Raw genomic sequence first — 17,856 nt, 5'->3', positions numbered from 1 at the left:
ACTCAATTTAAAATTAATTTCTAGATAATAAACTAACACAGAGACTACAACTACATCTTAACCACATAAACTTGTAGTAACTTATGACCATCCGATTGACTCGGAGGAAAACGTTTCAGGAATTTTTATAATAGCCTATTACAGACAAAACTCACCTTGTGTTTATCTCTCATTGAGCCCCTTCCGAGAATAGCCATTTTCGTCATTGTGTCTTCCTGCAGTCTCTTCAGGGAGTTTCCTTTGGGACCTAGTAACTTCCCCACAAAGTTGAACTGAAATAAAAGAAAGAAACATTTTGTACAAATTTTGTGAAAGTATCTATATCAAAAGTACACAGAATAGCACTCTGGATGTTGTGAAAGCAACGAAGTAGAAATGAAGATCTTCAGACTAGTACCGAAGTGTGTTTCCTCTCCAGCATTAAGTATGAAGGTCGAAAATTCAACTTATGCGTTAATAAAACTGTAACTAAATTGACGCTTCCAACGATCTGTGAAGGTGGGAAATATTACGGTGAAAGTTGCCCAGCAATTCTGCTTCAATTGGTTGAAAGGAAAAACCTGCAAAGACAAAACCCAACCAGGTAACGTGACTCAACCAGGATTTGAGCACGGACCCGCTCGTTTCATGGTCAGACATGCTAACCATTACTTCCCAGCCCGAACCGAGTGAGGTGACTCATGCGTTCAGCACGGGACTCGCATTCAGTTCAAATCCCTGGACCGACCAACTTGACTGTGATTTTTCCGTGGTTTTTCACAGTTACTTAGGCAAATTCCGGGTTAGAAATTTAATTACCACGGGCCACTTCCCTTTCTCCCCCCTGTAGAAAAATAATTTAGATATATCATTCATCTTCATCATCTCATTCCATAGGCATATTCAGGTCGCGACGCTTGTTTTCGTTCGTTTGCAGGAGGGGCGTCCTGTCCGAAACAGTCTTTGGGTTCTCAGTCTTTCACAATATCTCTGCCAGGATTCATTCCTTAAGAGCACTTCCGAGACTGTCAGAATGGATCCTGTGTTGCTTGTTCATTTTGACGGTATGAATTTAAGGCGGAGGAGGCCTATTGGGTGAGCGAGTGAGGGGTCTCATGCGGCCGGTGGGATGGTACACCTCATACTCATTCATCCTATAATTCGGAGGGCACAATAGGCCACTGTCGAGCCGAGGTGCTGAAGGGTCGCCCCTAACCCGCCCCTAGCCACTCGCTGCTGCTGCTGCTGCTGCTACTACCGCCAGTACTATTAACACTACCACTACCACCACTACTACTACCACTGACGTCACTACTGCCACCACCGCTGTCACCACCACTACGACTACTATTACAGCCACTTCTACTATTACTACTACCACTACTCTTTCAGGGGCGAGCTAATGTTTTTCTCTATATATTATATTTTATGTTACAATTATTAGCAAAATAAATAAATAAATAAATAAATAAACTACCAGAACCGCCACTACCAATACCACTATTACCACTACCACTACCACTACCGCCATTACCACCACCACTACCTCCACTATCACTATCACTACCGCAATTACCACTACCACTAACACCACTATCACTATCACTACCGCAATTACCACTACCACTAACACCACTACCAGTACTGCCACTACCTCCACTACCACTACCGCCACTACCACTACCACCATTACCACCACCACTACCTCCACTATCACTATCACTACCGCAATTACCACTACCACTAACATCACTACCACTACCAGTACTGCCACTACCTCCACTACCACTACCGCCATTACCACTACCACCACCACTACCTCCACTATCACTATCACTACCGCAATTACCACTACCACTAACACCACTACCACTACCAGTACTGCCACTGCCTCCACTACCACTACCACCATTACCACCACCACTACCTCCACTATCACTACCGCAATTACCACTACCACTAACACCACTACCACTACTGCCACTACCTCCACTACCACTACCGCCATTACCACTACCACTATCACTACCGCAACTACCACTATTACTACCGCCACGACTACCACCAATACCACCACTACCGCATCTACCACTACCACTATCACCACTACCGCCACTACTACCACCACTACCACTACCATTATTCGTCCGAATAATTTTCTATTCCATAGATAATACCTTTAAGATGATTTATACTATTCTAATTCTTCTCCATTATATTCATGCTATTTAATTCTACCGCAACTACCACTACCACTATCACCACTACCGCAACTACCACTACCACTACCACCACTACCGCAACTACCACTACCAGTACCGCCACTACCACCACTAGCACTACCGCCACTACCGCAACTACCACTACCACTATCACCACTACCGCAACTAACACTACCACTACCACTACCACCACTACCGCAACTACCACTACCAGTACCACCACTACCACCACTAGCACTACCGCCACTACCGCAACTACCACTACCACTACCACCACTACCGCAACTCCCACTACCACTATCACCTCTACCGCAACTACCACTACCAGCACCGCCACTACCACCACTAGCACTACCGCCACTACCGCAACTCCCACTACCACTACCACCACTACCGCAACTACCACTACCACTATCACCACTACCGCAACTACCACTACCAGTACCGCCACTACCACCACTAGCACTACCGCCACTACCGCAACTCCCACTACCACTACCAACACTACCGCAACTCCCACTACCACTATCACCTCTACCGCAACTACCACTACCAGTACCGCCACTACCACCACTAGCACTACCGCCACTACCGCAACTCCCACTACCACTACCACCACTACCGCAACTACCACTACCACTATCACCACTACCGCAACTACCACTACCAGTACCGCCACTACCACCACTAGCACTACCGCCACTACCGCAACTCCCACTACCACTACCACCACTACCGCAACTCCCACTACCACTATCACCTCTACCGCAACTACCACTACCAGTACCGCCACTGCCACCACTAGCACTACCGCCACTACCGCAACTCCCACTACCACTACCACCACTACCGCAACTACCACTACCACTATCACCTCTACCGCAACTACCACTACCAGTACCGCCACTACCACCACTACCACCACTAGCACTACCGCCACTACCGCAACTCCCACTACCACTACCACCACTACCGCAACTACCACTACCACTATCACCACTACCGCAACTACCACTACCAGTACCGCCACTAGCACTACCGCCACTACCGCAACTCCCACTACCACTACCACCACTACCGCAACTACCACTACCACCACTACCGCAACTACCACTACCAGTACCGCCACTACCACCACTAGCACTACCGCCACTACCGCAACTACCACTACCAGTACCGCCACTACCACTACTGCAACTACCACTACCAATACCACCACCACTACCACTACCATTATCACCACTACCACTGCCGCCATTACTATCACAACTACCGCAACTACGACTACCATTTCCACTAACACTAGCGTAGCCACTGGCGTAGCTCGGTCGATTATGGCGCTTGCCTGCCGATCCGAAGTTGCGCTCGGGCGCGGGTTGGATTCCCGCTTGGGCTGATTACCTGGTTTGGTTTTTTCCGAGGTTTTCCTCAACCGTAAGGCAAATGTCAGGTAGTCTATGGCGAATCCTCGGCCTCATCTCACCAAATATATCGCTATTATCAGATCCATCGACGCTAAATAACCTTGTAGTTGATATAGTTGATAGTGTCGTTAAATAACCGCGTAAAAAAATACTACCGCCACCACTACCACTACCACTACCCGCCCCTATCACTACCACTAGTAGCAGTGTCCGAAATATTCATACTGAATTTTGACGCTCTTTTATTTAAATTACGGACCATGATTTGTAAGTAGTCTTCAGAATTTGCAAATAAAAGTTTCCTGAATCCGATCAATTTCATACAAAAATTCTGAATTATTGAAAATTATTCTGAATCTGTGCGCACTGGTAGCGGGCAGTAAAAGATGTAATCGGACCCCATCTTCACGTCAACCACGTTCATCAAGGAATGTTAACTGCCGGAGGCGAACCGTAAGTCATAAACTTCAGCGGCGCCGCCGAGAGGACATGTCTAGACCCGTCAACTTGCTCGCCTCTGACATGAAGCGAGATCGCGTTATTAAATCCACGACTCAATACACTCTGACCCACCTGAACCGATCTCATACACTGCAGGCTCTAATCTCTCTCCCACGCTTCAGTTTCGTATCCACAGCTATAAATTCTAACATCACATTACGCATTCTCTTTCAGTCTTCAAGATTGCACTAAATAATTCAGTGACGTTGAAGTCAAATGTCACAACATGTCATAATGGGAAGTATTAGCATATGGGCTATTCCATATGAAATCGATCAGTAAAAAAAATCGCATTTTATACTCTATTTTTTTCCCTACTTATACAAGGTACTGAGGGGAGTGCATTTCAAAAATATACTATCGAAAGCCAAACGGTTTTCGTATTATTGAGCGACAAATTTAGCGTATTTTATAAAAACAAGCCTCTTTCAGCGCTCAGAACTCTGGAACCATTTACTGCAGAACATTGAACAAGAGCTTATTTTTAAGCTGACATTTGGTAGGTTATGTTAAGAAGTAATCCTTATTTTTATTGTACACAGAGAGACAGATAATATGATTTTATTGCTTTTAGGCTTTTTGGCCATTTGTAAAAATGTAAAAAAAAATATTGAGGAAAAACCTTGCATTGTTAAGAGGGATTCGGCATTGTTTGCTTAGTGGCTCGGCAATAAGTTTCGAGGGTATTAAACAGATTATTTTCACACGCTTAGACTTGAACGGCGCAGTACCGCACGCACTGGCCGAGAGATGAAGATAAGCGAGCATTGGGCGTCATTTTACTCCTGTGTTTATGAAAACTTATGATAAAGCTAGCCCAGCCATGACTGCTAGACGACACATCACGTGTTTGTCTCCTGGCCTTGCTTGTCTCGACTACCTCCCGTCTCACAGTCAGCTGGTTAGTTCAAGCGCGTACTATTTATTTTCTTTATTTGATATTTGCAATACTTTCTTATCAACGTACCGCCAATAAAAAATGTGTTTATTTGTACTTTAAATGCGGAATCTAACCATATGTGTATTTTAAAAATATTTTTTCGCGGCCAAAGGCGTCTTAATGAAGAAAAATCTAAATTTCTCCATTTCCATAAAAAGTAAGAAAAATTGTTTGCATGTCAAAATAAACTTTAATTTCTCAGCATCAAAATAAACCATGATTTTGATCATTGGGTGAAAGGTTTTCGGAGCCACAACAGTTTAAAGTTGCTAATTTTATGAAAATACGACACATTTAAATATTATTAATTTAAACACTATTAAGTTCTGATGTCTCAAACTTTGCACAAAGCATTATATCACAGTTGTCTACGGACAGAAAAAGTTTCATTGTATTTAAAAATTGCAAGGTCAATTTTCTCTATATTTCGGTCGATTTGAGATGGAATAGCCCATATACATACGTAGTATTCTGCCACTACAAACCCAACATGTCCCAATATTTTATATTTTCTGCCTTCCATTTAGTCTCCGCATATGATCCATATACAGGATGAGCCAGGAAGAAAGGTACACGGTTTGAGGAGTAATATTATTGGCGATTTTGAACAAAGAAGTTTATATGAACATATGTCCTTGTTCTTAATGGTTTTGGAGAAAAGTAATCGAAACAATGAAAAACGAGAACAGTGCAGGTGACAGTAAATTAAAACATTGTTTCTTATATTCTGTTTAAATGTGCACTTTTCTTTACAGAACATGTTCAAAAAATCCACCGTCTAATTCAATGCACTTTTCAGCTCTTGTAGATAGCTGATCGGTGATGATTCGGACATTACTTTACTTGAGCACAAACATGTAAAATGCGAGCGAGAAGTTTCTCCCTTATTTCTGCTTTGCGCTTGTAGACTTCACTGTTAAGTTGACCCCACACACAGTAATCCAATTGAGTAAGGTCGGGTGAACTCGGTGGCCAAGAAATTACTCCAACACGACAGATCCGACGCCCAGGATACATTTCATTGATCCTACTACAACCTAATGTCGGATTGGTTGCGTCCGCATGTGGGTGCTGATGAAGGACATGAGACTGGCGCTCATTATTTTCAAACAGCTGAATGTCAGATACTGTTAAGAACAGCGCATATGTTCATATAAAATTTTTTGTTCAGAATCGTCAATATTATCACACCTCACAGCATGTACCTATTATCCTGACTCACCCTGCATCTTAATATCGTCTATCACAGTGATGTCAAAGCAAGCGCATTTTTCTGACCTTTACGTCGTGCGCGGGCAGCAAGCACTAAGTATGCAAAGAGGAAGGGTTGTGTATATAAATAAGCAACCTGTTGGATTAGCGTGAAATTTTATGTCGTAATTTTTATATGGCTTCTTTCTGTTTAATATTATCTATATTGTCTGTAAAACAAAAGTACTGACACTGATTTCTTAATATTGCACTTGTGTTTTAAATCTTAATAACATAATAGAGAGTTAGGAAGGAATATTCACTTAAATTCCATAGTAGTATAATATTATACTGTATTAAGTGGATGAAACACATCATTCATAAAGAAAGTGATATTCCAAATGAAGAGATTGAGTATGACATGATAAGTTGGAATTTATATTGATGGTATCTTTAGCCTTACAAACGTAATCAATAAACTAATCAAAATAATATTACAGTACAAAGCAAAGTTACCTAGGTACTGTATATGTTTTAAGTGTAACTAATATTACATAACAAAACTCTTATCGCATTATGCTTTTAAGCTGATATTTGTGAGCAGCTTCCTATCATCAGAATATTAAATTATTTTCTCGAAATCTGCTGAAGTTATAGAGCTGACATTTTTACAACACATGGGCACGTATCTTTTGCTCATGATGTAACAGTAGTTGCTTTGTTAATTCATTTCCTTACAAACAATTTCCATGCGAATATTTTCAAAATTTTCAATACACTATCTTCAGTAATACGTATATAAGGTATATTAGATTTACGAAAACATTCTGTAAGGCTACTAAATAAATAGACCTATACCTGAAAATTTCACTTTTCTATACGAAAAGTTGAGAAAATATTTCTTTCGAATTAAAAAATCAAACTTGTGAAAAATGCGCATTAAAATTAAAACTTACATTCTTATAATGCACTTATACTTCTCAGGCAAATCTAAAAATTACCATGGATACAGTTTTAATAAGTTCTCTACCCTTTATCTGTTGAATCAGTGCTGGCCATCCCTGAATATAGCTCGACCAAGCGGCATATACCACCTCTTTCGTCTGTCTCTTTCCTTTCTGCTGTAAAGCGTTCAGGCTCTCCTGGGCTCTAAAGCTCGCGCTTGCTCCTGTGGGGATCAATTGACATGCCTGGTCTATCATCTGGTATCATCTTTCGTACAGAACTCTTCTTCCGTTCACCATTCCTTCCACAGTGCATCCTTCAGTAGGCAGTTTATATTTTTGGACAGTGACCCAACCTATTCCTTTTCCTCTTCCTGATCAGTTTCAGCATCAGTTGTCAAAAATACTTACAGGCGTGAAAGTTCTGCGACGTAATGCGGGGGCTTGCATTCTTGTCACAGCAGACCACGTAGTACTATTTTCTGGTTTCTTTGGAATCAAACGCATTCTACTAAATCGGCGGAGCAGTGTATTGGGAGAAAAATAAAAATATGATATTTTGGTGTAGATACCTTGTATTTCAATAAACGAAGCTATGGAATGCAGAGGTAATTCAGCTTCGAAATCCAACGTGATAAATAAATGGCGGAATAATTTTGCATGGAGTCCTGTAGCAGCGACAAATTTCTTTTACTTGTCGTAAGTCTTGGCTTTACTTACCTTCCTTTCATAGTCCTTCAAAATTGTCCACTCTAAACATGATTTCAACCGGCGGACTTTATATCTGACTGCTACTGTGATTAATTATCAGACAATCAAAGACAACGTAACGTTAATTTACAATTCATGTTGAGAAATAGTCAGCTAAGCCTCTTGTTAATAACATGTATCAAAATATAATTAATTATTTATTCAGTCTTATGGCTTAAGTATTGATTATATATAAAAGAAAAACACTGATGTGTGACATCTTATTTAGTCTTAATAATAACGTTTTCGCCCTTTGTAGGGCATCTTCAGGTACGAGATATAACAGATATCATCTAAAATCAATTACAAATACAGGGACATCATTTTATTTTTACTAACATTTTTAATATTAACCTGTCTATACCTTTAGAGAAAAGGAAACACCGCTTGCTCCCCCCTCCACGACTGGAGTTCATTGGTACAGGCGTAAAATACAAATCACTCTACTAGGTATAGGAAGGAAGAAAAGTAGTTCATCCATTTACGTAAACTAGGAAATATCGCGATTTTGAGTTTGATAATTTTCATTAGGTTTTTCTTTAATCAAAGTACAGTACTGTATTAAGAATAAGTGTTTTTACTCACGAAGTGAGTTATCCATGCGAACGTATTCATTATGCAATGATATTATACTGTCTACAGCACATTAGCGTACAATATAGAGAAAGAAGTTAAATGGAAAAATAATCATAATATGAATATTTAAACACAATTTTGAAAATGGTGGCCGTTCATTTCGATACAGGCTTCAGTTCTTTTGTGCATATTATCGTACTATAGACTATTGCATCTAATTCCAATTACCAGTTTCGTCCTTCGTACTAGTAACTCATGTTGAAATAATTCTGTACCTACTCTACGTACTGTAAATTTAATCATCACTTCTGCCCGACCCGAAAATATAAAATTACTCAGACATGCTATCTACTGTCCGTCCAAGTGGTTATGCAGCAGGGTTGTAGAAAGGGAGGAAATCACGTGACAGTTAATTACTTAACGAGGCCCTTTTATTTAAGTTAAATTAAACAGCTGTATAATATTACGTAAACGTCCAATTCCTAACAGAAATTAATGTTTTCAGAAAAGAGCTAAAACAGCCCAGCTTTTACAGAGGGGCGAGCAGAAGCAGGTGGGGGAAATCGGGATGCGTCGTAGGCAAACGGACAGTACCTGTGCGAAAATATGATTCAATATTGAAAGCTCTTTCGTCACTGGAAAACGCGAACATATTTCTGGAACGTACTATACTCAGTAACTCAGTACTGCTTACTATCTGCGGTCTTGGTTCTGTGTGGAGTTGGAACTTCATTAGTAGAAGGGGTGGGAGTGAAGTACATTCAAAAACTCAGGTACAATAAAAATTGAAGTAAAAATAAAATGATGTCCCTGTACTTTGCTTTACATTTGGAAAGGACATAACTAGAGTAAAAATATGACATAGTGACAATAATAATCATACAAAACAATATTAAAAGATCATGTCAAATATTAAAAACAAAGTTAAAACGACGTAAGTTTGCATAGCTATGAAGTAATACTGAATACGTGATGTTGGCATACAAAGTAGATATCTCAATACATTGGCGTCCTAAATATATTGTACTGTTGCCAATAACTTGTCGAAAGTAAATAGAGAAGCATACAGAGAGTAGTAATCAATATACTGATCATAGTAAAATCAATAAATTACTGATATTATTAAATGTAGAGTCGTAAAAGCAAATAGGCCTATGACTAATTTCATGGAGCGAGTAAAATTCTTGTTAAGTGTTCTGTGCTCTCCTATAAAATCATGCGAAATCTTATATTTCTAGTAATTTATTGATATTACTATGATCAGCACATTGATTTCTACTCCCTGTATGCTTCTCTATTCACTTTCAACAAGTTATTGGCAACAGTACAATATATTTAGGATACCAATGTATTGAGATCTACTTTGTATGCCAACATCACGTATTCACTATTACTTCACAGCTATGCAAACTTTGTTTTTAATATTTGACATGATCTTTTAATTTTGTTTGGTATGATTATTATTGTCACTATGTCATATTTTTATTCTAGTTATGTCATTTCCAAATGTAAAGCAAAGTTTTTGTAATTGATTTTAGATGATATCTGTCATATCTCGTACTTTAAGATGCCCTACAAAGGGCGAAAACGTTATTATTAAGACTAAATAAGATACAACACATCAGTGTTTTTCTTTCATATGTAATCAATGCTTAAGCCATAAGACGGAATAAATAATTAATTATATTCTGATAAATGTTATTAACGTAACGTTAGCCTACAGTAGCTGACGTAGCGTGTTTAAATAACCGACAGAAAATACGTGAACGAAATGGAGTGATAAATTTTAGCTGCGGACCAATTCTTCGTGGGAAGGATAGTTGTCAAAATAGAGACTTTGTAGTCCGCATCCTCCCACAGTCAATGAAGACTGCCGTAATTGATATGTGTTACCCAAATAGCTCTAAGGGTTTCTGACAAACTTATTCATAATGTGATGCGTATAATTGGTCAGTATCGAATTAGCAAAGGGCGCAGTTTCAATGTAAACAAACAGAGCGGGATAAACAAGACAATTGATCGGTTTGGCATACTGAGCATATACAGCTCATTCCACATGTGGAAGACATCCCCGCCGATGTTGACGCAGCACAATGCTAATGTGGCGTCGAGACCTCCGGCGATGCCCTCTGTTGACTCTGCGCCGCATTATGGCATCTCAGGGTTAATCAGGTAGAAGCTTTGTTTCTTGTGCGCGTGTTGACATGAGCCTCATAATGGGCCGCCGCTCTGCATTGTAAGAATGACCCACACATCGCTAGGGAATCGGATTATCATGGTGCTAATTCCAGTCCGAATAATGCTACTTCTGTGCTTCAGTGCTGCCAACCTTTGAATATGTGGAGGAAAGCAAAGACGAGGAGAGAGAGAGAGAGAGAGGAGAGGAAATGATAGATAAACAAATGAACATATAAAGAAAATAATAAGTAGAACTAGTGATAGAAAAAAAGAGGACGAGGAGGAGGAGAAGGTGAAATTAGATAAAAAGAAGGAAAATAAGAAAGAGGACAAGAAGACGTAGAAAGGGAAGGAAGAGGACAGATGGATAGAAGGAAGAAGAAAAGACGTAAAGAAAAGAGGGTGAAACAAGAAGACGCAGGAAAGAGGAGTAGTATTAGAAGGCGCAGAAATAAGGCACAGGAAGATGTAGAAATAAAGTACAAGATTGCCGGAGGAAGCATAGAGATAAGAAGACCTGAAGAATAGCAATACGTCCGTAAGAATAAAGAAAGCAAGACGCAGAAGAAAAGAAAAAGAGTACGTAGAAATAAAGGGAAAGACGTAGAAATAAAGGCAAAGAAGATGCAGAAGTAAAGTAAAAGAAAACGTACAAATAAAGGAAAAGAAAACGCAGAAATAAAGGAAACAGAAGAAGCAGAAATAAAATAAAAAAGACGTAGAAATAAAGGAAGGAAGAACTAGGAATAATGGAAAAGAAGACGTAGAAATAAAGGAAAAGAAGACGTAGAAATAAAGGAAAAGAAGAAATAGAAATAAAGGCAAAGAAGATGTAGGAATAAAGGGAAATAAGACGTAGAAATGAAGGAAAGGAAGGAGTAGGAATAAAGGAAAAGTAGACGTAGGAATAAAGGAAAAGAAGGCGTAGAAATAAAGGAAAAGAATACGTAGGAATAAAGGAAAAGATGACGTAGGATTAAAGGACAAGAAGGCGTAGAAATAAAGGAAAAGAATACGTAGAAATAAAGGAATATTAGATGTAGAAGTAAAGGAAATGAAGACGTAGAAATAAAGGAAAAGAAGACGCAGAAATAAAGGAAAAGAAGGCGTAGAAATAAAGGAAAGGTAGACGTATAAATAAAGGAAAATGAGACGTAGGAATAAAGAAAAAGAAGGCGTAGAAATAAAGGAAAGGAAGACGTAGGAATAAAGGAAAAGAAGACGCAGAAATAAAGGAAACTTAGATGTAGAAATAAAGGAAAAGAAGACGTAGGAATAAAGGAAAAGAAGACGTAGGAATAAAGGACAAGAAGGCGTAGAAATAAAGGAATAGAAGGCGTAGAAATGAAGGAAAATGAGACGTAGGAATAAAGAAAAAGAAGGCGTAGAAATAAAGGAAAAGAAGGCGTAGAATTAAAGGAAAAGATGGCGTAGAAATAAAGGAAAAGTAGACTTAGAAATAAAGAAAATGGTAGAAATAAAGGAAAAGAAGGCATAGAAATAAAGGAAAAGAAGGCATAGAAATAAAGGAAAATGAGACGTAGGAATAAAGAAAAAGAAGGCGTAGAAATAAAGGAAAAGAAGACGTAGAAATAAAGGAAAAGAAGACGTAGGAATAAAGGAAAAGAAGACGTAGGAATAAAGGAAAAGAAGACGTAGGAATAAAGGAAAAGAAGACGTATGAATAAAGGACAAGAAGGCGTAGAAATAAAGGAAAAGAAGACGCAGAAATAAAGAAAAAGAAGGCGTAGAAATAAAGGAAAAGAAGATGTCGAAATAAAGGAAAAGAAGACGCAGAAATAAAGGAAAATTAGATATAGAGATAAAGGAAAAGAAGACGTAGAAACAAAGGAAAAGAAGACGCAGAAATAAAGGAAAAGATGGCGTAGAAATAAAGGAAAAGTAGACGTAGAAATAAAGAAAATGATAGAAATAAATGAAAAGAAGGCATAGAAATAAAGGAAAAGAAGGCTAGAAATAAAGGAAAAGAAGACGCAGAAATAAAGGAAAGTAAGACGTAGAAATAAAGGAAAAAAAGTGCAAATAAAGAGAAAGAAGACGCAGTAGTAACGTAAAGGAAGCTGTAGAAGTAAAGGACAAGAATATGTATAAGAAAATAAAGTACGGAAATAAGAAAGAAAAAAAACGCAAAATAAGAAGGCCACGAACACGTAGTAAGAAAGAGGGCCAACAATAAGATATTAAAACAAAAACGAAAAAATTAAAAGACAAAGAAATATAACGAAAAAGACTCAAAAAGAAATGACGATAAAATGAATAAAAAGAATATGAAAAAGTTAGAAATATGGGGCCAAATGACGTAGAATAAATTAATGGACAAGAAAAATTAGAAAGGAAGGACAATATCGTATAAATAAGGGGCAAAAACGTAGAAATAAAGGGAAAGATGACGTAGAAAAGAGAAGAAAAATCATAAATAAGAAATAGTACCTAAACGTTATGCAACAGTCTTTGAAATATTCCTAACTTATCCATTATAATGCTGTAAAGTTATATCGTTATTGGGTTATTTTACGACGCTGTATCAACATCTAGGTTATTTAGCGTCTGAATGATATGAAGGTGATAATGCCGGTGAAATGAGTCCGGGGTCCAGCACCGAAAGTTACCCAGCATTCGCTCACATTGGGTTGAGGGAAAACCCCGGAAAAAACCTCAACCAGGTAACTTGCCCCGACCGGGATTCGAACCCGGGCCACCTGGTTTCGCAGCCAGACGCGCTGACCGTTACTCCACAGGTGTGAACGTAAAGTTATATCAAAATAAATTATGGACGTAACTTTGTGTAAAGCCCCAGTTTGAATATCAGCAAATTTATAACGACTTGCCTAGTAAGTCCCCATAAAATAGGAGTGAACAGAAAAATCCATAAGCTTAAGTGCAGTTCTTTCGTGAAAAGCAAAATCGAAAATGCATAAACATCTGAAAGAGGGACTGACTCAGGTAGAAATATTTTGGTTTGCATAAGACTACAGTGCCTTGCTTCTTCCTGTAATCCAATAGCTTTTAACGATAAATCGGGAAATAAGGACGTTGGAAGCTTACATATATACAATACAATTATTTACCAAATAAAATATTACAACGGTACATTATAGTGTTACGTCATTAAGAAGATAGCAAAAACATCCTTAATTTCTTTTTCTTCCAGCTTGTGAATTTTCTGAAAGATAGTTTTGTGTTTTTAGATATATTTTCTCCAACTACATATAACAAATAGTACTCAGAACATTGTGAGCTCAATCTGGTACAATATTTGAAATCTTCCGAACCGCTATATAAGTCTTTCATACTTTTAATCCATCAGAATTTTCTTTTCTCGTAGAAATCACGGAATGCTGTACCTTCTTTAGATGTCACTACGTCTTTATTGAAGGTGTAAACGAAAAATATCACATTTTATGTGTAACAGGAAGCAGCGAAATGATAACAGCGCATCCGCAGTAGAATCTATTGCTGTTCCAATGTGTACTGTATTGCTAAACTGAACTGAATTGAATGGAAGTCAGCTGTATACTAATGCTCTAACGTAAACGTCACTTCAAATTGTGTTATCATTCTTTCTATACAGTAGAACCTCTATTATCCGTGGTAATGAAGGGGGTGAGCTGAACTGTTAATCGAAAAAATCGGATAATCCGTACCTTGAAATATTTTCGTAAATTTCGTGAATAATACACTTTGGTAAATTCCTCTATGGTCTTGTATTTAACAGGCTAGGTAGTGGATCGCAAGTTTACTAATTTAAGTCTCATTGTCAATGACGGGGCTTGAAGGGCAAGAAAACTCCTTGTAATGATTGCCTGTGGAAAGTGAAGATCTCGTGTTGTAGATTTACACACTTTATACACTCCAAACTCGTATTCTGTTGCGAGATGAACCACAGTTTCTCTTTCCCCAAACCACTAAATTATTTACACTTATTTCCCTCGATGCTTAACACAACAAGATTTCTTTTGACACCCGTAGAAGACATTTTATACAGTAGTTATACAGTACCACAATTCGAACAGTAGACCATACTATGTAAGAGAAGAGGCTTGTAATAACACTCAGTAGAAAAAAATAACGTGCTAATACAATGTACAGCACTTTATATATTTCTGTAGAAAAAAGCGAGAGAAAGACAGACGGATAATCCACCAATCGGTTAATAGAGTGACGGATAAACATGGTTCTACTGTACTATAAATATTCTCACGCTCGATCCAGTGGAAATGTACACACTGTTTCCTCGGCAGTCGCGTTTAATCTATAACAGTAAAGGCCGACGGCATTCACCTGAGTGAATGCAATTACTGAGAAATATTACTTAACAAAAGTCATGTCACTACAGTCTGGACATTGCCCTTCTAGTTACAAGTCCAATCTAATTCGTACAGAACGCTGTTCAGTGCTGCATACCACTGAGGGCCTCATTTGTGAATTTATTTAAAGAAGTAGAAGTAAAATTTCCGTCAAGTTTTCGTATCACTTCTGAGGCAAAGTTCATGATGTATTTCAACAATCCACAAGTGAAAGTTTATTGTATCGTTGCAGTTGATAAAAGCCCGCAGCAAATGTTAATTTAACAGCTTCAAAACGCGACGAAGAAGACAACGGGAACCCGACGACAAAAGAAAGAAGGAAATGAATAAGAAAAGAATATTCTGGTCTCTTCCTCAACACTTGTGCAGCCTGCGGAGATTTCCAATTCCGCTCACGCTTCGCGGATGGCAGGGACAATGTGCTTTTATGAAAATGCTGTCGGATGAAATAAAAATCCATTAAGCAAACCCCGATACACCCCAAGTGGCACAGCCAACTTACAATGCGGATAAGCCCTCCGGCAAAGAAGCCTGTCTCAGCGTCAGTGTGCTGTGGTCAGAGTATTTTGTTCTCTTGCTTGAAAACAGTTAATAATACAGAATCACGCACTACAGTACAACATTGGAAAGTTACCAGGGACATGTCCACACTTGCGGCTCCATTACAGTTAAACAGTATGTTTCAGAATTCAACCGAAGATATGATCTGGCAAGCAATTTGAGATAGGGAACGTACTGTCTGAACGCCAGCTCTGAAACCGTGGCAGGAATGCGGGGTGTAACCCGACAGGCTGTATTATACTTGATCAGGCACGTATCCCCGCTCCCCACTTCCTCATACGGCGCGGTTTCAGAACTGGCGCGCAAACAGTAGGGTCTTCGGCGAAAAATATCTGACAGATACCTAAGAAGTAAAGTTAAATTTTTATGTCAAAAATTGTGATGTTTGTGTTAAGATGTATAATTTGGAGAATTCATTAATATAGTTAATACATTCCGATTCAACAACTACCAAGTTTTAAATATCTTAGATCAACTGTTAATAGCAACAACACCATTGAGGAAGAAATAAGAGAAAGAATTGTAATAGGAAACAAAGCATACTATGCCAACCTGCAGTTATTTAGAAGTAAATTGATATCTAAACAGTCCAAATTTAAGCTATACTGTACTACAATAAGACCTGTAGTAACTTATGCCAGCGAAAAATGGGTCTTTAAAAACTCCATAAAACACAGCCTGCTAATTTCTGAAAGAGCAATTACTAAGGAAAATTGTTGGTCCAACTAAAATGAATGATGGTGCATGGAGAATTAAATGTAACAGTGAACTGAATGAGCTGATAAAGAATAGGAACATAATAAATCATATAAAATCGCTAAGATTAGGATGGTTTGGTCATATAAATAGAATGGAGAATAATAGACTGGTCAAACAAATATACAAATGGAAACCAATAATTAACAGAAAGCAGGGTAGACCAAAAATTAGAAGAGAGGATGATATCCTGAATGATTTGAAATTGATGAAGATGGAAAACTGGACAAAGATAATTGGAAGCAGTAAGGAATGGAAGAAAGTTGTTGAGAAGGCCAAAACTTTCATCTGAGAATTGTAGAGCCTGATGAAGAAGAAAAAGTTAATACATTCATTTTTTTTTTATTTTCAATTTTTAAATTGATAAGTAATTGAAGGGTTGAATAGATAAAGGTGTCATGCTACAAAAGCGAGTAACTGAAGGTTAAAACTATGCAAATATGGCTTTCAGGTAAAGCTCCCTGTGAAGTAGACTTGAATAATTTCAGGGGGAAAAATTGTTCCGGAGAAGGGTATCGATCCCAGGACCCTTTGCTTAGCGTACGAATGCTCTACCGATTGAGCTACCCAGGAATTACATTCGAACCATCCCAATTTTTCCTTTTATATCCACACAACTCAAGTGGGCTGACAAGGCTCCAGAAACCCAACTTTGAGTGCACACAAACTCTGTGTACCTACAGTGACGTATATATTATGCAAATCTAGCTTTCAGGGTAAGCTCCCTGTGGAACAGACTTGAATAATTATTTATTGAAGGTTAAAATGTTAGCCTTGCATTAAGTAATAGAGCAATGTAACGTAACTGTATCATCGACACAGTATAACTGCTGTTATTGGACAGCCTTTACTTGAATTGTACACTCCGTAGAGGATTACCAAGAATATCAACTTTACATTGGTTATATTTCACTGCAAATGTTTCGAACAGGTAGTGCGCAACGTCTATGTTCCACCGAAGTATGCTATACTTTGTATGTATGTCTGAAACCTGCTCTTGTTTACATCTGACCACTGTGCAGAGTTCAGAGATACACACACTGTATGGTTGATGTGTAGGCAATCTCGTGTCCATGGAAGGAGAGGTTTCATCATTAGTTATCAATAGGGCCGTGACATCGATATATTTGTATTGGATTGAAGGTGAACATACAACGCCGGACAGAATGTAGTCGGCGTTTCAAGTACAGGCAGCGGAAGCGAATTTGACACACGCCTAAGCAAGCACGTTCCGTGTTTTGTATACGATTATTGCGTATTATAAAATCAAGACAATACAATCATTGTATATAAGGGTTAATATCGGAAAGGTCTAAAATACTGGTGCGGTTGAGAATAATTGTTGGAAATCATACTTAAATTGTCAGATTAGTGATAAAACATAAGTCTGAAAGGATGTTTGTTTTTAATATTTAGAGTTTTGCATTATAGTTTTAGAATTCCGAAAACATATATGGCATAAAATTTTGCTTTCCCTATATTTAACTGTTACATTAATTTATTTAT

At 38.4% G+C, this 17,856-nt stretch overlaps 1 protein-coding gene across 1 annotated transcript in view; it reads right to left on the bottom strand.

The window, feature by feature from the left end:
* Window positions 1-17,856, bottom strand: part of LOC138696836 (uncharacterized) — a 670,411-nt gene that overhangs the window by 138,557 nt on the left and 513,998 nt on the right. The window contains exon 4 of the mRNA XM_069822281.1: window positions 156-272. Coding sequence (XP_069678382.1) covers window positions 156-272 — 117 coding nt within the window. The remainder of the gene's footprint in view (window positions 1-155; window positions 273-17,856) is intronic.

Source organism: Periplaneta americana, chromosome 3 (genome assembly GCF_040183065.1).
Source record: "Periplaneta americana isolate PAMFEO1 chromosome 3, P.americana_PAMFEO1_priV1, whole genome shotgun sequence".
NCBI lineage: Eukaryota > Metazoa > Arthropoda > Insecta > Blattodea > Blattidae > Periplaneta > Periplaneta americana.
Note: the sequence above shows the minus strand (reverse complement) of the source record. Positions and strands in the feature narration are given on the sequence as shown.